General features: G+C 50.5%; 1 protein-coding gene across 1 annotated transcript; it reads right to left on the bottom strand.

The window, feature by feature from the left end:
* Nucleotides 1-871: 871 nt before the first annotated feature.
* LOC125711952 (serine/threonine-protein kinase SIK2-like) lies at nucleotides 872-19,880 on the bottom strand. The gene is made up of 15 exons (XM_048981440.1): nucleotides 19,380-19,880; nucleotides 16,120-16,236; nucleotides 14,468-14,531; nucleotides 9,017-9,178; nucleotides 6,929-7,053; nucleotides 6,716-6,839; nucleotides 6,016-6,251; nucleotides 5,737-5,889; nucleotides 5,391-5,510; nucleotides 4,447-4,681; nucleotides 4,098-4,361; nucleotides 3,397-3,557; nucleotides 2,911-3,024; nucleotides 2,697-2,788; nucleotides 872-2,574 (listed from the first exon to the last, which is right to left on the bottom strand). The coding sequence occupies exons 1-15, from the start codon at nucleotides 19,515-19,517 to the stop codon at nucleotides 2,166-2,168; spliced, it is 2,514 nt and encodes an 837-aa protein (XP_048837397.1). The 5' UTR covers nucleotides 19,518-19,880; the 3' UTR covers nucleotides 872-2,165.
* Nucleotides 19,881-20,248: the final 368 nt, after the last annotated feature.

Genomic DNA, 20,248 nt, shown 5'->3' with positions numbered 1-20,248 from the left:
CCACCTGACGGAGGGTTCTGAACATTAGAAGCGGGCGTCTAATGAAGTCCAGATTCTTGTCAAGCTCTGTTACTTTTAATTCACTGCAGAAAACTGCCCAACTCCTTCCAAGTGCAGAATTAGAGATGGCTGGTTCATTACAGGAAATAATTTGAACTTCTGGCAAGAGGAAAGGTTTCTTATTAAACCTAAAATCTGATATGGATCCAAAGACCCCCACCCCCCCCCCCAGCTTCTCATCTTAAACGTCATAATGACAGTCACCTGCTCTTAACACTTTAGCTGAAAAGCAGCTCTCAAAGTGATGATATACAGTACATTTAGCATAACCCTGCTGAGTCATATAAATGTTTTTTTCCCCTTTCTTTTTAATATTCCACCTACATCATGCATCAAAGTTTCCAAAGAATGGGAGAGAACCTCTTAATCACTGGAGCAGAGTGATTACGGATGGCGACTCCCCGTCTTAGAGGCCCGTAGGGGACGACGAATGCCACCGAGACAAATGGCCTGCGGAGCAGGAAGTGAAAAGAGGGAGTGACAAACAGCAGCCCCCCCAGAGGCACAGGATGTTGGTGTGTACTTCATCCTTTGGCTGTTTAATTCGAGACATTATCTGGACAGGAAGTGGCCTTATTTGCTTCACTGGTTAACAGAGAGGGAAAACTGTTGAATCCGTGCAGGCATGCGTGCCTTTTCGGTTCCTTCCGAGACCTCTGCCCCCAGGGCTTAAACCACCAGCTCTGATTAATCTCCAAGATCCTTTGGTCCCGAGATCCTCACCCCAGTGTCAGCGAGGAAGGGCACCTCCACTTTTTATCTGTACCACACAGCCAGACCCACCCAGAACACAAGATGCACACGAAGCAGATGAAATTAACCTTTGTTTTTAAATTAGCTTATGTGTGTACAACATCGACAAGGTATACGAGGCGATGCAGAGGACTGTGTCTTTCAGTAGGTATTACAGAGAAAAGTTACCCTTATTTTCCTCATACTAATATACTTAAATATTGCTATAATACTTTAGGACGGCATATACTGACTGATCAAAACAGCAATGTTAGGAAGCCCAAACCATCCAAGCCCCACACAGTGGGATCGGACGGGGAAAATCTCCAAGAGCAACTTTGGTTTCGTACCTTAATGAAAACTGGGGCTGCCTGTTTCTATAAACGGAGAACGAAAGCAAATCAGGAACAACCAACCATACCGATTCAGTTCTTAAATTAAAAAAAAAAAATATGGAACATCACTAGAGGATTAAATCCCGAATGGAGGTTCAGGAACTGCTACAGTGTAATTTACACAAAGCGACAGAAGCAGAAAATGTCTCCGGACTCCTCGTTAGACATCTGTTCGGTTAGACCTCAGTTCGTGTCATTTGTCCCTGCAGGCCACCGTTCTTCACAGCCCCAGACTTCCTGTTCCTTTATATTTCCTTTCCACTTCCTTGAAAAAAAAAAGTGCATTTTTTTCCTTCCCAGTCTTCTAGTGGTGGCCTTGGCCATTTTCCTTTATTCTCTTCACCCTATTTTTCCAGGGAAGTAGTGTGCAGTCAGTAAGTTTCTTTCAAGTAGATTTAAGTGCACAAAAAAAACTAAACTCCTTCCATATTTTAGCTTGTCTCGGGAGAAAAACAAAAAGCCGGGACGAGTCTTTTTCGTTAAAATCTAACGCGGGCTGTCTGACGGTTGCACCGTTTTGAGATTCCTTTAGGTTTTTAAAAAGAACAACATTCTTTCAGAAACCTAACACGCCTTAAGGTTCCTTTTAGTTAGAAAAAAAAAGTATATTGCTTAAGTATTGCCACACAATCCAGGACACCACCCCACTCAGAATGTGCGGCAGTCTCTGTCCGCCGTGGGATGGCTTTGTCCAACCTCCACTGAGCACGTGCAGCAGCTCTGCACCATCACGGGGAGAGGGGGGGCAGGCACTCGCTGAAGTGAGGGGCCCGCCCCACCACTGCCTCCACCGCCTGGGACTGGGCACCATTCGCAGTGGTACAATTTAATGAGGGGGGTGGGATTTTGGTTTTAAAATAAAAGAAGAGATTGAGGTACACAATATTCAGAGTAGTAGTAGCAACACGAAAACTGCAAAACTGCATTCCATTGTCTCCTCCACAGCGCCCCCCCCCCCCCCCCCCCACGCCCATAGTTCTAGTTGACCAACACAAAGCCTTGCTGCGAATCAACAGTCTCCATCATCTCCACCTCCAGAAAGGGCCCTTGGGCTGTGGCTGGGGCCTGGGGTAGGCCTACAGGGGGAGGGGGAGGAGGCTGACCGGGTTCCAGGGGGCACTGACCCGTCCCCCCGTATGGCAGGACCTCACAGGTTGGATAGCTGTAGTCCTGTGTGGTTGAGCAGAATTGAGAGTATTGCCCTGTGTAGGGGTCGTAGGTCATGGGCTTCACACCGGGTTCCAGCAGAGGGCAGAGGGCCGGGGGGGGCAGCTCCTGTGGGCCCACGGTGGAACATGGTGTGTAGGAGCTCTCCCCTATCTGCATCTGAGTGAAGTAGCCCTGTAGCTGAGACTGCTTCTGCAGATGGAGCCTCTTCTGTTGCAGCCTGGAGGAAGAAAACGGACCCCAAGTTTCAGAAGAATTCTGGACGCCGAAATGAGGCCCATTATTGGGTCTGTTCGACCCCCAAGGTGCTGAGGGAGAGCCGAAGCTGACGACAGGCCTCACCTGTGCTCCTGCAGCTGCTGCTCCAGACTCCGTGGGGCCTCCTTGCAGAACATCTGGCAGCTGCTGGGGCTGTTTGCCATGACGCTAGCTTTCTGGGAGGGGCCAGAGGCACACGGGCACTGTCAAGTATTACGCTTAGCTGATAGGTTACCATGGCTGAGTCAGGGTGGAGCGAGATAAGAAGTGAGTCTATGCTCACCCCCGGTAGCCTCACCTGCAGCCTCTGAGCCAGATACTGCGTCTCCAAGCTCTGCCTGCGGGGCATTGTTGAGGGAGGGGCTTCGGCAGGGAACGAGGCCATGCCGTCCAGCTGCTGGGATGCGTCGCCCTGACGACGATACCGGTGTCACGGTCACAGGGAAGGGTGACACGAAGGGTGTGTGAGCGCGTTTGTGAGGGAAGGGGACAGCTGCGATGGCTCTGGTGACCTCAGCCTTGCAGGAGGGCTACCCCGACAAAGACAGCATTCACTCACTCTCTCTCACACACACACACACACACACACACACACACACACACACACACACACACACACACACACACACACACACACACACACACACACACACACAACTGTTGCCAGTAAACAGCACACAATTGGCTGCTTCTTCTGGGCTTACATAACACACTAGGCTGTGATTGGCAGACAAACTACTAAAGGGTGAGGGGTGGGCCGGGGGGAGGCGGGGTCAGCACTGACCAGAAGCGAGGGGTCCAGCAGCTCCTGCGGCAAAAGTCCGTGCATGTTGAGGACCTCCTCTCCAGAACCCATCTGCTGGTACAGCATCTGGACCTTGTTCAGCTCCAGAATCCCCTTGGTCCGGGCCAGATTTTGCAGATGCTGTCTGAACGCCACCAGGCCTGGGGGGGGGTCAGGGGGGAGCAGTGAGAACAGTTACAGCGGATACCAGACGCAGAGTCATCTGCGTCACGCTCCTTGCTAAAGCGTGGCTGCACGCCCCCTCCCTGCCGGCCTGACGTAGCCGGGGTGTGTGCCCTCACACATTCTGATGGGGCACATGACTCATCTCTTTTGGTGTATTTAAAGCAGCCCGGCTGTAGGACTATTTAAAGAGCAGACAAGGAAGTGGGCGTTGGGCACAGAGACCGGCAGGCCGCACTGCGAGGCACTGCCAGTGCCCGGGGCATCTCCGGAGGTCATGCGGGACGGGAAGGGAGGAACAGGCATGCATGCGGCGAACCACCACAGAGGGCGCTGTTTGCGGGCTGGAGCGGTAACGAGACCCCCAGCTGCCTCTATGGCAACCCTGTGACTGCGTGGAAAATACATGGCGCCCCAGCTACCGCCCCACATCAATAAATGTGGCCCATCGATCCACCGTCACCCATCTGGTAAGATATCGTCTGTACCCCCAATCCCCCACCCATGAAAGTCTGTACCTTGGGTAAGGGAGGTGTCGGAGGCCCGGCGGCCCTCCCTGAAGCAGACAGGCGAGCGGTTGTGCAGCTCCCGCCACTGCAGGCTGAGCGGCGGTACGTGGGGGTCGGCCAGGGCCCGGGGGGCGAAGGAGCAGTCAGCCTGAGGCAGGTCGCCTAGCGACGGCGGGTCCTCCAAGAGGCTTAGCTCGCTGTGGATGGAGCTGGTGTCGCACTCGGACTCCATGCTGCCCATAGAGGGGTTGTGGCCCAAGCCTGCCAGCCGTCCTGGATTGGGGGAGGCGTGATGGGTGAGAGCCCCCTAAGCTCCTGACCGCACACAACGAGGAACACAAGCCGGCGAGAAACACACCTGCAGCTGCCACGACGCCAGTTGGGGTGGTGACCTCCGACAGCGTGTGCCGCCGATGGCCGAAGCGGGCGCTCTGGAAGGCAGCAAGCACGTGGGCCACGTCATCCTCGGCGTCCTGCTCCTCCGTCTCGATCCCCTCGTCGATAGACGTGCCCATCACGGTGCTGGGCGAGGATGTACTGGATTTTCTGGGGACCACAGGGGGAGGCAGGGGGTCCAGAAGGCAGCCAGTGACCTGGAGATGGAGAGATGCATACTGGGAAATGAGCCCGAATTGTCTTACACCGTGAGTGCCTGCTCAGTCAGTCAACCCCCCTCACTTAAGTACCACCGTTAATTTGCACTGTATGTTGTCTTGTCTTGTCAATCTGCACTGTTATGCTGTCCTGTCTGCACTTATGATGTCGTTCTGTTTTGTCCTGCTCTGTGTTGCTCCATGGTCCTGGAGGAACGTTCTCATTTCTCTATATACTGTGTGTATGGTTGAAATGACAATAAAACCTATTTGACTTGACTTGCTTTACTAGGCCATGGTTAAGGTTAGGGAACATGTTTGAATCAGACTAACTGATCTTTACAGTTTATGCTCATATTGTTCTTGTTAAATCACCCCCAAGCAAATGATTCTCTGTAGGAATCATCAACCTCTCCGTACACAGACAAGCATGTCCATGTAGACTACATTTTGAAATACCACATTCATATTTTGGTCAAAATGTCTGCTTTGCTATTGCACATTTTTGCTTCCTGCCAGCTCCCAACTGGAATGTCTGGCAGGGAGCTGGGAGGAAGCAAAAACATGGATGAACGAGAAACAGATTGGGAAACGCGCTGCTGTGGTGTCGACCCCAACTCTCCGTCACTAACAGGCTGCCCCGGACCATCAGGGGTTCTGTGAACCCGGAGACAAAACCCTGAAACAGAACTTCACGCTCCCCGGATACCTTGGGTGTGCCAACATCCTCTTCCATCAGACCCAGGTCAGATGGACCGGGGCATTGTGGGTAGGGGAAGGTGTCTGTCACTGGGGGCGCCGAGGCTGGGGTCCGCAGCAAGCGCATGCTCTGAAGAAGGAAGCCGGGAGGATGAGGACAGTCAGAGAGTTAAGGGGTATTACTGGTGTCATTTTTTCAGACATCTTTTTGGTTTTACATTTCCATTTTTGTTTGATATTACTTTTTTAGCTTACTTGTCCTGGTGAGGTAAGGCCTATCATCCCAGTCATCAGTAAGGAAGTGATGCAAAAGATGTACGACTCAGCGCTGCCCCCTGCTGGGCCGGCTTGCTCACCTTAAGCACGGTCTGCTCGGCGATGGTGCTGGGTCGGCGCTGGCGGGCATCCAGCCTCTGCTCAGCCGGGAAGCTGCAGCGGTGAGCTTTCAGACGCTCCAGCAGCAGGAAGTAGATGGCAGCAAAGTGGTTATACGTTTTGTTCTGTAGGGACTGAGACACAAAATACAAGGTGATGTAGGGATGTGATGTAGGGATGGGCTGTGACCCCCCCCCCACCCCACCCCCACCCTATTGGTCACGCCTCAGGTGTCTACGTCTGGGAGGGGCGACCCTCACCTCAACGGTCTTGTGCTGGTCAATGCCCAGGCCGTGCATGAGACGCAGCACCTGCTCGCTGTACCCCCCCACGCCGGCCGCGCCTCCTTCGCTCTCGCCGGCCACACCCAGGTGGTACTGCAGGGGGCGCTGCACGGGCACCTCCAGCACCATCCAGCGATGCTCCTTGATCTGAGCCAGCGAGAGCCGCCGAGCCGGGTCCAGCACCAGCATGCGGCGGATCAGGTGCTCACAGTCTGCAGGCACCAGGAATGCAACACGTGGTCACGTGACAGCCCGCCTTACGTGGTCACGTGACAGCCCGCCTTACGTGGTCACGTGACAGCCCGCCTTACGTGGTCACGTGACAGCCCGCCTTACGTGGTTAAGGTAAACAAGCAGCTCCAACCCCTTATCTGCTCCACTCAGGGACAACCAAACAAACAACTCTGTACTGGAATGTTCTGGAGCTTCACTGAGCACGTCTAACACATGTTTACCCATACAGAAACCCTTCATTACATCGATTTCCTGGCTTTTCTCAGACTGTTATTGTCAGAACGCCCCCCCCCCCCACAACACTGACCATGCCGATTTGTGGCACATCTCTTCCCCCCACGCTTAATCCTCATCACGCAGCTTCAGGATTCACGGCCGGAAAGCACACCCAACTCTTCCTCAGCTCACAGCTGTGACCACTGACCCACCCCCAAGCCCTCACCTTCCGACATGAAGTAGGGGATCCGGAAGCGGCCCTCCAGCACTCGCTGGCGCAGCACGGGCAGGGAGGGGCCGTCGAAAGGGAGCGCTCCACACACCAGCACGTACAAGACCACGCCCATGCTCTGCAGGGACAGCGGGCCGCGTCACGCTTCAGTCATCCATGCTGAGGCACGTCACACCCGGGTAAAGAGAGCAGCCGGCAACGTCTTACCCAGATGTCAAGCTGGGGGCCTTCATACTGCTGGCCCTCAAACACCTCAGGAGCTGCATAGGGGGGGCTGCCGCACCACGTGGCCAGGGGCTCACCTGGCTCGAAGAAGTTCCCAAACCCAAAATCTGTGAGGGGAGGAAAATAGTCACCACTTCCTTCTCCAAAACAACCCCATCATCATCATCATCATCATCATCATCATCATCATCAGGATGCACAAAAGAAAGGCCTATTATTCAGATAACAAGGTGCGTGATTTGCCTTCAGTCAGACATTATCCTACAAGCTATGTTGTTTTGGGTCAAAACCAGGAATGACAGCTTGCCACATGGACCATTTTGCAGGTGTAGGTTTCATATTGGGTCTTTTGCATTGGATGCACCAATCAGGCCCCCAGTTAGAAGCGGCAAATTTATGCTAGCTGCTAAACTCACACCCCTGAGGCTGATGGAGATTGTGAGTGTGTGTGTGTGTGTTGGAGGGGGGGTATGAAATGTCAGATCTCACCCCGCCTGCCCATCAGTCAGCTCCACACTTGCTCAGGCCTGTCAGGACAAAGCGACTTCCAGCCCCACATTTCAACACCGGCGTGCAGCTTAAACGGCAGTGTGTTAACACAGCGATGATGTCATCTGGCCTGAGACTGAAGCAAGGCGATGACATGAGCCGGGCTCTGACATCATATGCGACAGCAACCGCAATGACCGAGTGGCAGAACACAGGGTGGCCACACCCCGTCACACCCACAGCGGTTGTCATCCTGATCCAACCCCCCACCCTGCCCTCCTTGCTGCCTGCTTCAGCTCCCCACCACACAAACCCAACTGCAACTTAAAGCCAAACCCCTCAAGACCCTTATTTTGCCTTTGGGACACCAAAGCTCACCAGGGATCAAGACAGAGTTCAGCCTGCATATGCCTGGAGGCTGGGGGACTTTGCAGGCGAGTGACCGCAGCTGAGACACCATTTGTTCCCGTGCCTGAGCAGAGCGTTAATGGGACACTCGTCAAGGGGTGGCAGGCTGTGCCTTAATTAGAGCCCCCCCTCACCTCCTCCCCTCTCCTGGCAAGCGAGTCGGTGCTGTACATAGGTCACAGATGCATTCTGGGACATGGCATGGAATGGCGAAGCATGCACAAATTGAAGCGCGTGATGAGCACACGCACACACACACACGTGCACATGCACACACACACAAACACACACACGCGCAAACACTCGCACACACTGAATGCTGAAAAACAATGCACTCGGCTGAGCTTTCATAATGGCATGATAACGGAAAACAAGGTCACGTGTCACACTAGGTCATTTGTCTAATAAATATTTCAAACCATAACAGAGGTTAATCAGCAGGTGCAAAGTGACAGGAACCCCTGAAGTGCTACACTAATAAAGCGACGAGTAGCGAGACGGTGACGACTTGTCGACTTAGAGAAAAGCTCTGGTTGCTAATGCAGCAGATGAAGCAAGAAACTTAGCAGAATTTCACTTTCTCACCCGAACCATTTAAAAAACAGAGGCTATTAACATGCCCGTTCTGGGGTGGCGGCTAACAGAAGCTATAGCCTGCAGGCTAGAGCTACTGCCTCAGCAAACATGCTACAGCTAGAACGTCTACTGTTATGGCTATTGCTGCAACTGCTGATGTTCCTAAAGCGAATTAACCGATAACGATTACCAGGTAGCGTCATTATCTCGCACTGGAGTGTCATCACCATGTCATGGGCATCTGTGGGCATGCCGGTATTCTGAGGAAATCCCTGAGAATCAGGAGAATAGACACTGTGCATGTGTTTCGGTCCATGCAACTCATCAGCGGTGGCAGGTGGGGGGGGGGGGGGGGGGGGGCTCTGGCCACTCGAGGCAGAGAACCCCAATGCTGACACCAAAACCACCAAGCCATTAATACTGCTTGCATGTGGGACGTTCTGAACCTCCAAGGAAGCACAGGTTGTCCCCTAAGGACACACCCCCCCCCCTTCCAGCCCATGTCGGGTTCATGCTCTACACTTCCATCGGTCCCAGGTCCTCTTCTAAAAGGACAGAGCTGGGCCACCTTCCTTCAGCAAGTCCTCGCATGGCTACCTGCGATCTTGATGTTCATGTGTCCGTCCAGCAGCAGGTTCTCGGCCTTCAGGTCCCGGTGGACGATGTGCCGGTTGTGGCAGAACTCCACTGCGGACAGGATCTGCCAGAATTTCCGCCGGGCCTCTGGCTCGCTCAAGCGCCCGTGGCTGGCAAGGTAGTCTGCAGAAAAGCAGGGGGGAAGGGAAACAAATTAAAATCGAGACTCGCGGAGAGCTGCAGTGTCTTTACAGTCAGTCAATCCTCCCCCATCTCAAAGCATCTAGGAGGCTCCATTTTTACTCACATACTATATTAACCCATGGAGAGGCCCAGTGAGGCCCTAGGAAAACATACTTTAAATGGCTCCGGTAAAATATACAGCTCTATAAAAGAGCAAAATGTTGTTTTCTAATACACACAGGATGCTAACATTTGCTGTATGTTCATTATGCAAACAGAAAACATTCCCAAGGTACATATCCAGTATGCATTCACTCCTTTTCTGCAAGTGATACTAACCCCATTAAACATGCAGTATCATGGCTCTCAGGATTTTTAAAAGTGATCTCATGCAAAAATCAACATGCATTAAAGCAACTTGGTTTTGAAGTTGCCTGGAAGCCAGAGACAATCCAAAATTAAAGTTCAGAATCATCTACAAATTACATTTCCTTTCCTCTGTGGCTTGGTGGAGGCAGACGATGACGGGGAACATTCACTAATCTGCTTCACGTACTGGTCACAGTGAGTCACACTGTGCAACCTCACTAATCCACCCCACGGCCGGAAGGGATGGGAGAGTCTGCGCTGCTATGCCTCATAACCATGAGTACCAGTGTGAGCGGTGCTCAGTGCAGTCCCCCCACACCCATAGAGTACCAGTGTGAGCAGTGCTCAGTGCAGTCCCCCCACACCCACAGAGTACCAGTGTGAGCAGTGCTCAGTCCAGTCCCCCCACACCCACAGAGTACCAGTGTGAGCAGTGCCCAGTGCAGTTCCCCCGTGCCCAGAGAGTACCAGTGTGAGCAGTGCTCAGTGTAGTTCCTCCGTGCCCAGAGAGTACCAGTGTGAGCAGTGCTCAGTGTAGTTCCTCCGTGCCCAGAGAGTACCAGTGTGAGCAGTGCTCAGTGTAGTTCCTCTGTGCCCAGAGAGTACCAGTGTGAGCAGTGCTCAGTGCAGTCCCCCCGCGCCCACAGAGTACCAGTGCGAGCAGTGCTCAGTGCAGTCCCCCCATGCCCACAGAGTACCAGTGCGACCAGTGCTCAGTGCAGTCCCCCCGCGCCCAGAGAGTACCAGTGTGAGCAGTGCTCAATGCAGTCCCCCCGCGCCCAGAGAGTACCAGTGTGAGCAGTGCTCAGTGCAGTTCCCCCGTGCCCAGAGAGTACCAGTATGTGCAGTGCTCAGTGCAGTTCCCCCGTGCCCAGAGAGTACCAGTGTGAGCAGTGCTCAATGCAGTCTCCCCGCGCGTACATCAAGCTGGGTACATCAGTACATCAGGCGGCTTGGCCTCACCCACCCCAGCTAAGAGTAACTTTCAGGGCAGGAGAATGCATTTCACCCCTCAGTCCTCGCTGTGTGAGTCTGTCACTGACAGCCATGAACACTATGAATGTGTGAAACAAGCAGTCTCCCCTCTGAGGATGCATGTGACCTAACAGCCCAGAGCAAAGTGCGAGACTCTTAAAACAAGAATTATAAATAACATCACAAATGTATGTGTGGAGGGCCAGTATGACTGCAAATAAATACGGGCTAAGGAATGAACACTGACGCCCCTGCAGTAAAAACCTTACAGACCAGAAGACCAGGATAAATAACCGCGCGCTTACAGCCAGACAAGGGCACAGAGACTTGGCAGTCCTGCCGTCGGTGACCTAAACATTTCTAGATTTACATGTTGAACCTTTTGCTGGTATCTGATGACCTCGCAATTCCACTTCAGTTTTGCATAGAGCAAAAACTCTCACCAAGCTCTAAACACCTTAGAACAGTGATTCCCAACCCGGTCCTCTGGGACCCCCAGACAGTCCATGTATTTGCTCCCTTGCAGCTGAAACGTGGAACTGTCCAGGGGCCCCTGAAAATGTGGTGGAGAAACCCTGCCTCAGCAAAATGCAATGCAAGGATTTTAAAGCAAACAACATATATACTAGGGTGTGTAACAGTGCACAAAAATCATGGTTCAGTACGTACCTCAGATTTGACGTCACGGTTCGGTATGTTTTCAGTACAGTGTGGGTGAAAGAAACAAAGCAAAGATTGCTTATTTTTTTCCTTTATTAAATGGTTGTTCAGTAAACTACGTCTCTCTTAAAAAGTCTCCATCAGTACTACTGCAATCTACTAAAAAAAAAACTAAAATTTACTTAAAAGTGTGTGTGTGTGTGTATTTATGTATTTAAGATGCACATTCAGAAAACTAACTGTAGCTGATCTGTATTGTATTCACATTAACAGCTTACAGCTTCATATTAGAACTGTACAACACAAATATCGTCTCAAAAGATGCAAAGGATAAAATATCCATTATAGTGCAGTATTTGAAAAATGCCTGTGCTGTACTTGTATTAATATTAACTTTCCGGATGTTGCTCGGGGGAATCACAGAAACACACAAAGGTTGTGCATTTGCTACATTCGTTCAGTACATATGTGTACTGAACCGAAAGATCCGTACCGGAAATTTTCAGTATGAATACATGTAACATTACACTCCTATTATATACACATTTTCATTACAATCCACCCACAGGGCCATCAAGGGACACACAGCAGGTGCCGTCCAGGGCCAAGCCCTAACACGGACCCCAGGAGGTCCTATGGGAGACATTCAGGAGCCAAAGGAGGGGCAGATTGTGAGCGTCAGTTTGATTTCCACCTCTCCTCCTCAACTGAGATGCGGTGTATCTCTGCACCTTCATGCCTGCTGTCCACAGTCCAGACAGACAGACGGAGTGACTCATGCCGGATTCTCTGAGAGGACGTCAGTCTTGGAGGTGTTGGTATCAAATTAAAAAATTATTTAAAAAAAAAAAAAAAAAAACAGTACTGTCCTAGATTCCTGAACGCAGGAAGAAATGTTCTCTTGCTTTCTGGAACTGGGTGTGCTGGCCAACCTTGGTGACACGAAAACTCATGAGAAATTGCATCATCAGTGGGCGACTCGCCAAAATAATCACACCATTCAGGGTCGAGTGGTGACATGCGGCTTTGGGGGTCACTGATGGGCAGGAAAGTTAGCATGTGTGTGATCGTGTCTACGCAAGAATACATTTATGTCGGCCTTTGTGCCACTGTGTGTCATTGTGCTCTCCAAGTACCGCACATAGATGTGTCTGCATGAAGGCGTGTGTCATAAGAGATTGAATCCTATTGTACATGTTGTGGGGGGGTGGGGGGGGGCAGGGTAGGTGGGGAGCAAGATTGCGGTTGTGTGTCACCACAAGCTGACGCAACAGGCCGCCGTAATTAGATGATGCACGTCACATTCTTGATTCCACACTTCCAAGTCCCACTGCACACCCAGAATCTGCTGACTGGACCCTGCTCTGGCATGACAGTTCATGCAGTCATCTAACAGCACTGCGTGGGGAGTCAAAGTTAAACAATCACATATTAACTCAGCCTGAAACCACACTGTAGATGATCAAACCGAACAGGTTGAGTTTGGCAGGGATGAAGATTTCTCAAATTAATCTTAATAAAATTTATATTTTAACAGCTTTTTCATGTCAGCTTAACTAAACAAATTCCGGCCCAAAGGACAAGTTAAACAGAACTAGCAGCTATTGGCCACTTCTGATCCCAACAGCACACCACCGTCACGCCCCAAGACATTGCGTGTGGAAGTTATCAAAACAGACTCAGGTTCACCTCTCTCATTATTATTTTACAGCATATAAAAGTTAGTCTTTATGGCTCATAGTTGGATTGCAGATTTCAGCCAGATGAACATCTTTAAACTTCCATCAAAAATTTGGGTGAAGTCTATCTAAACAACCCCCAGTGGCAGTGTGGGTGTGGGGACAGTAACAAGCTGCCAGTTTGGTGAGCTTCCCCCCCAGCCAAAAACACCCCTGACTCCTTTTTAAATGAGATCTCTGTCGAGGCTAGGATGCTATTAAAGTTACACAAAGAGGTCCACTGAGGGAGACACTGACCCGGTCAAAAAGCTTTCGGGGCCGATGGCTGGATTGGAATTCCGTTACTTTTCAAGAGATGCTACCCATTACTAACCCTTGACCTCCCCCCTGGCAAATCACGGTCAGGCTTGCAGAGCCACTCGGACTTTCAGCCAATAAAAATGAATAGAAGGAGCGGCATTCAGCAACACCTGAACCAACAAGTTACGCTGACAGAAAGAATGCGCACATGTGAGCATGTGAGTGTATGTGTCAGTATGTATATAATAATTATAACATATAATTGCTACTTTATTATTCTCTTTATGTCTCCCCCAACTTGTTCTTTGTAGGTAAGGGCTGTGACCTTTTGTGGCGCCCAAGGAGTTGGGGGGCCAAAGCTGGGTTTGAACTGGCGACCCTCCAATCACAGGAACACAGGCTCCGCCCACTGAGCCATGTGCTGCTCCCAATGTATGTATGCATGTATGTATGTATATTGCTCATTGCAGTGCCCTGAACACACTGACAGCTGGACTTTTCTTTCACGCTGATGTGATTTAACAGCCACAAAGTCTCTGAATGGCTAGAACGTGCAGAAGCAGTCAAGGCCATCCCACTCCAAAGAAGCTTCTAGTACTTCAGGTTACAAGCTGCCCAGGTGGAAAGCAGAAAACAGGCTGAACCTCATGCTGAGTCCAGTGCTCCTCTGTGCAGACCCTCAGGCGGAGAGTTTGCATGACTCCCTTCCAGTTAACAGTGCCACACCATGCCGGCACTGCATCACATAACCACGCTGTGCAAACAACATGCAAAAGCAGCGACAGAATTCTCACGTACTACCTGAAGGACAACACAGCTCTTAATGTGGCAGCACCGCATGTTTATCACAGTTTAAGGCTGGTAAAAGGTCAATTACGCCCATCCACCATCACTTACACGTGGAACAAACTATCGATAAAATCTCAGGTCGGCCTGACTGCTCTTACTGTACAGCCAGAAAACCTCTTGAAGACAAACTTTTAATGAGAAGAAATGTGAATCTGATCTTCTTTCCACAGGTGTTTAGAGCAAAAGGTTTCGGGATTCTGTTCTCCATAACAGTCAACATTACCAGAATGATATGGGGCACATTTAGACAGACAGACAGAGACAGGCAGACAGAGACAGACAGACAGCAGAATTTTCTATCTGTCACGGAGGCTGGAGCTGCCCCATCGGAATTATGAGATTTACGGTTAAGACCTCAAGCCCGTCCTCTGCCGTGAAAAGCGTGGACTGAATGACATCAACTTAACAACCAATAGTCCACAGCAATGGAGAAAAAAAAAATAGTAAAAAGACTCACCAAAAATCTCCCCATTCCTGGCATATTCTGTCACGAGGTAAAGCATGTTCCTGGTTTCCATGACCTGGGGATCGAGGGAAAAAAAAAAAAAAAAGGAAAAAAAAAACTGTAATCGGAGCCAGACACCCATGTGAACCTCGCCCTCAAATTCCCGCTGCAGTGTGCCATTATTGTAAGTGTCTGCCCACACCTAACTACCGGGGCCCCCATACACACAGACTGACCCAACTCTAGGCTGGGAGGTCAAATACAGGCATCACTCAGATGCTGGACTCGGGGGGGTTAAGTTAAAAACAGAATGTGATGCGCAAACAATCCTGGCAAAACCTTATATCTGAGCAGTCACTACGCACCGATAGAGCCGGATACCAAACACACCAGCCGCTTTAGCAGTTAATGGACTGGTAAGCTCCGTCAAAAGACTGAATGGAAGGACACAAGGAGAGCCTTCTCAAAGAAGCTGCAGCACAAACGTGTCTCACAGCACGCTAACACTGCATGCTGCCCTGCAGCTGAATGATGGACCTTCTGCAGAAAACCACCCCCCCAAACAATCCACACTCATTTTTGGAACTGGCCAAAAAACCTAAGGCAAATTTACACCCCCCCCCCCCCACACTCTCCGACCCGTGGTCAACGATCCTTATGGCATTTGGCACAAGGCACAAACACTAATGGGCCGAGTCCTTTCCGCCGTGAGGCCAGGCGCTCTAAACGAGCATGAGGTAATCAGCGGATGAACCCCAAAAAAAGCCGCTGACGCAGTTCCAGACAGGAAGGCAACCATTCCTACCTTATTAAAATTTATTCAAATTCAGCCGCAGTGGCACTGTGTACGGGCACATTTGCCACTGACCAGCATAAGTATGGTGCACAATTAATCGTGCTAACTGTGGTCACGACCCAAAGCTGGAGAAGCAGTCAGAAGATGGATAGGAACAAATCTTACATGTACACAAAGAAAATGCGATAGTTATGACGTTTCTCTGGGAAGACGCTGGCGGTTGAGGGGCGGGGTGTGCGACAGGCTAGGGGCGGGGTGTGCGACAGGCTAGGGGCGGGGTGTGCGACAGGCTAGGGGCGGGGTGTGCGACAGGCTAGGGGCGGGGTGTGCGACAGGCTAGGGGCGGGGTGTGCGACAGGCTAGGGGCGGGGTGTGCGACAGGCTAGGGGCGGGGTGTGCGACAGGCTAGGGGCGGGCCTGAGCCATTCAGAGCAGCCGCCCGTTAAAGAAGCCGGAGATAAAATGACTAAGCGGCCACGGGGAGCCGTGACGAAGCACCAATTGCATAGCTCTGTCTGGAACAATGCCATCTGGGCGCATAATGACAAACTGCTGTAGGCATTCTGTAGAACCACAATGACCCGAGGACTTGTATAACGTGCTGATGTCATACGACAGCACATTTGTTGGTGGGGGGGGGGGCTCCCCAGGTTCCTGTGCCAGGGGCTGTCACCCCAGCAGGGACAATCACCAGCTGTAGGGCAGGGAGCCAAGGTTGGATGAGGGGGTGGACAGGAACTCAGTAATTAGGACTGAATAGTGCCTGGGCACTGACTCTACGACGCCCAAGAGTGATGGGCCACAGCTTGGGTGACAAGGGGCCGTGTGACAGCGGTCATTCTAGTAGGTAGGTGGAGAAGATACCTACCTGGTACAGCTTGATGATGTGCGGATGGTCCAGCATTTTCATGATCTGCACCTCCCGGTACACCTTCTCCAGGTTCACGGCATCCAGCTGCGTCTTGTCGATGATCTTGATGGCAACCTGCAGGTTGAGGAACGATTGCATGCTGTTGATCATGTGAAGCTTTGGCATCCATACAACTGGATGCATGCCACCCTGAAGCAGGTCAGGTTAAGGGTCCTGCTGAATAAACAGTAGGAGTTCATTCAGTGATAGGACTGTGCACTTCCCCAAGGCAGATAAGGACCCTGCTTTTGTTCCCAAGTCCAGTATCAGAACCAGAATCTCAAATCTGTAACCAGTGGGGTTATCAGCCTTAGCCCCCATGTGGCTTGAGTTTTTCCAGTTCTGACACCCCTTTAAAAAAAACTATATGACCAAGCTGGATCCAGTCAGTGAATTCACACTCTGGCACGGGCCATGAAGTTTTCTAGTGATGGAAGCCAGCCCCCCTTTGCATGGATTGTAAATTTTAACAGTTACCGGGGAAATGGAGTCTGGGATGTAGAAATAAGAGATTTAAGCGCCTGAGAGCCAAGAGTTTGGGGGGACGTGGTATTTAAGATAAGAGCTGGGATTAAAAAGAGCGAAGGTCGCAAACTGCTTCCATATCATTCCAAGAATACTGATGCAGGAAGCTTTAGACAACACTGAGTCCCCAGACGCACGTTCTACCGTGTGCCAGGGGCAAGTAGACAGAAACCCAACACCTGTCATCAAGCTCCTTCTCACACTGCTTGGAAGGGGGGGAGGCAGTCTCAGGCTCCTGCACCCGTTTGAACGACCCACTCTCAGCTCCGTCAGAGAGCCTCACTCAATAGAGCAAACGCAGTTACTGAAAGCATGCGGTCCTAACGGAGAAAATATTAAACACAAAAAAAATCCCAAAACAAGGATTTTCCAGGGCATAATCGTACAGGTTAAATACTCAAATCTATGCATTGCAGGCTACAGGAGGCTACAGGAGGCTACCTCAGGCGTGAGACAAGGGTGCTTAACAAGCCCGACAGGAAACAGAACCACGACACACAGAGGTTAAGCAGGCAATTATGGGGGTAACATTTTCCTCTTCAGGACCCTGGACTGACCTGGGGCAGAACAAACAGGGCATATAAAGTACAAAACAAAACGGATGCTTTCGCAAGGGTAACTTGCCAGGAGCAAAAATACACCCCAAAATAAGCACTGGACTGTTACTCTTTGAGAACTCGCATCAAGACTATAGAAGCAAATCGGAAACTGACGACTGACACACTTTGAATGAATTGCCACAAGGCCACCCCAGGCCACCGGAGCCTTCCACCCCAAATAACCAGATGCCATGCCCTCCCTTTCAGTTTTATTTATTGTACAGAAACTGTTAAAATGCTTGCCTTGAGGGCCTCGCACCTGCAGTTTTAACCACCATGCCTGCTAAACCCCTCATTTCACAAAGGTGACGGCCCCCCTCCCCCCACCGTGCACTGCTCTATAAATAGGACGGCGAAGTAGGCATGAGAATCAGTACCTAAATACGCCGAGGTAGAGTGAGCCACTGCAGGCTGAGGTTTGCCTCACACAGGTTTCTGTTTCTGAAAGATGGCTGGATTCACCTGCACTCTGCCACACAAACACACACACACACACACTTGACTTCTTCTGGCTATGAGGGCCAGCACAGACCATGACAGTCAACATCTGGGATAGACAATATCACTTTCAGTAACCTTCTTAGAGTATGAAATGTGTTTACAGAGCCAGCTGCAAGCACAAAAAGTGTCAAACAACTGAACTGCTCTTACATTCACTGTACACGTCACAACTGAATGCATAAAACTTCAAATAACTGCTAGTTTCCAATTTGGGCCAATTTCATAATTCCATTTAAAACAGATGACTATTAAATCGACATCAAGCCCTCTTAATGCTATGGCTATTAATTCGGCCATCTGACCACTGCACCTGTCAGGTCAGTACCTTATAATAACAGCCATGACCATATAGTGTCACATTTCCATTCAGCAGAATGAAGCTACTTATTGAGTTGTACATCTGTCAAAACGTGGAGTAAAACTGAGACGAATCTGTACTGAACTGAGACGAATCTGTACTGAGAGCTTAAAAAATACAGTGAAATCCTAAAAAGAAATACTTCGAAAAAAAAGTACCACAAAAAACAAACACAAAAGTCACTTAAGGTCACTCAGAGATGAAAGATAACAGGGAGCCATAAATGCAATGCCTTTGAGTCCAGCGCACTTTCATTGTGCCCAATCTATTATACTAATTAAGGTAATGGACGTTTGTCCCTTATCAGCCGGTAGTTTACATTTAATATTCGGCTTACCACTATATTACATTGATGTACTTGTGCCTCGACAACTGCGGCCTGTTTGTTGTAAACTAACTTGCATTTCCCCAACGTCAGCACTCTAAACAAACCAAGGCCACTTGTTTATTTAATACCCAACCGCAGGCCCGGTACCTCTCTACAGTCCGGATCTATTAAACCATATACCAAGACGTCCAGACAATAGGACACGTTGTCGGGATGTGATCAGGCAGCTCTATTCTCTTTCTTAGGGCAATGTAACCTGCCCAGCTCGGTCTCGTGCCACGCAGCGTCGCCGGGACAAACCCACGTGACGTCGGGCCAGAGGAACAAGACCTCTCCTTTCCTCTCGCGCCACAGGGGACTCGGCGCCGCGTGCATGTGCGTGTGCGTGTGGATCGGCGCGTTACATAAGCGGTGCAATGTGCACCGTCCACCGTCCCATATCCCAGGCAGCGCAAACAGCGCTTTCCGTCACAGACTGGGGTTGACATTTACTTTAGAATAAACACTAACATCAGTTGGTTGAATCTGTTTTAGGAGGCGATTATGAAATTATAATAGTAGATAATCCACAGGCTTGGGCGCCTGCACAGCCCAGCACTGCCTCAGGCAGTTAAAGTCAAAAGTAACTTTTGCAAAAGGTCACCAGCAGACAATCGGCATCTGCCACTCTTGTAAACGGTGCATATGAACAACAAATACCTCAAAACAATATAAACGATGTTTAGTGCTGTTACAGCACTTACTGGTGTATATCAGAGTTAGATACGGACAATGTCAATGCTTTCAGCTGAAGCACTAATTCTGAGCATGATTTAAAAACCAGTCCAGGAGGATTAACCGAGCACCCCAACTGCAGGGGAAGGCGGGCGAAGAGTGTGCGAAGGAGCGCCTCCGAGGCTACACTCACCTCGGTTTTGGTGATGCGGTGTCTCGCCAGCTTGACAACTGCGAAATTCCCCTTTCCCAAAGTGCGCTCGATGTCATAAAATCCCACTCGCACCGGAGTTCGAAGCATCGGCTTTTGGTGACAGTCAGCCATGACCATGCTGTTACAGGGGAACTGGGGACCGGAGGATGGGGGGGTTGTATTATGAAGCTTCAGCGAGATGGGATTCACCACGGCTTGGGCTTCAAGATTAACCAAGACGGACGAAAAATACGCCGTCTGCTAGGATATGTCTAATAAAAATAGACAAAGTAAGATCCCCGCTCGCAAAGCCAGCTCGAAGGTTGTCGGAGCACTCGGTCCAATGAGAAGATACCGGGACACCAGCGAGCGCCGCGGTCCGTCGCACCAGTCTTTCCAATACAATAGGGCTATAATATTTCAGTTTTATTAGCGAGAGTAAGCGAGTCGGCTCGCGGGAGGCATCGTGTTCTCCGGCTGACGTACATTGACGTCAGAGCCCATGGGGGTATTTGTACGGAGGGGGGCGGGCCTTTGAAGCGGCTCGCGCTTCGCTGCCAATCCGTCTCCACGGCAACCAGACCCGCCTCTTGCGTCAGACACCGGCGCTTTCTCGAGGCAGAGTCCGCTTCGGCAGGAGCACCTTCGCCTCCTGAAGTGGAGGGACATAAACGCAGCCGATATTTCCAAGTGTTTGATTCTACAGACAAGTACCTAAGTGTTATATTATTAATAATGAGAAACACCTGCAGTACTGTTATGCATATGCTTTTCTTTTCAAATTCCGTCTAAGCCATTACCAAATAAAACTGCCCAAACTAATATTTACACTTCTACCTTTGAAATTCATTTTGATGCCTTAAAGCTGT

Source organism: Brienomyrus brachyistius, chromosome 17 (genome assembly GCF_023856365.1).
Source record: "Brienomyrus brachyistius isolate T26 chromosome 17, BBRACH_0.4, whole genome shotgun sequence".
Classification (NCBI taxonomy): domain Eukaryota; kingdom Metazoa; phylum Chordata; class Actinopteri; order Osteoglossiformes; family Mormyridae; genus Brienomyrus; species Brienomyrus brachyistius.
Note: the sequence above shows the minus strand (reverse complement) of the source record. Positions and strands in the feature narration are given on the sequence as shown.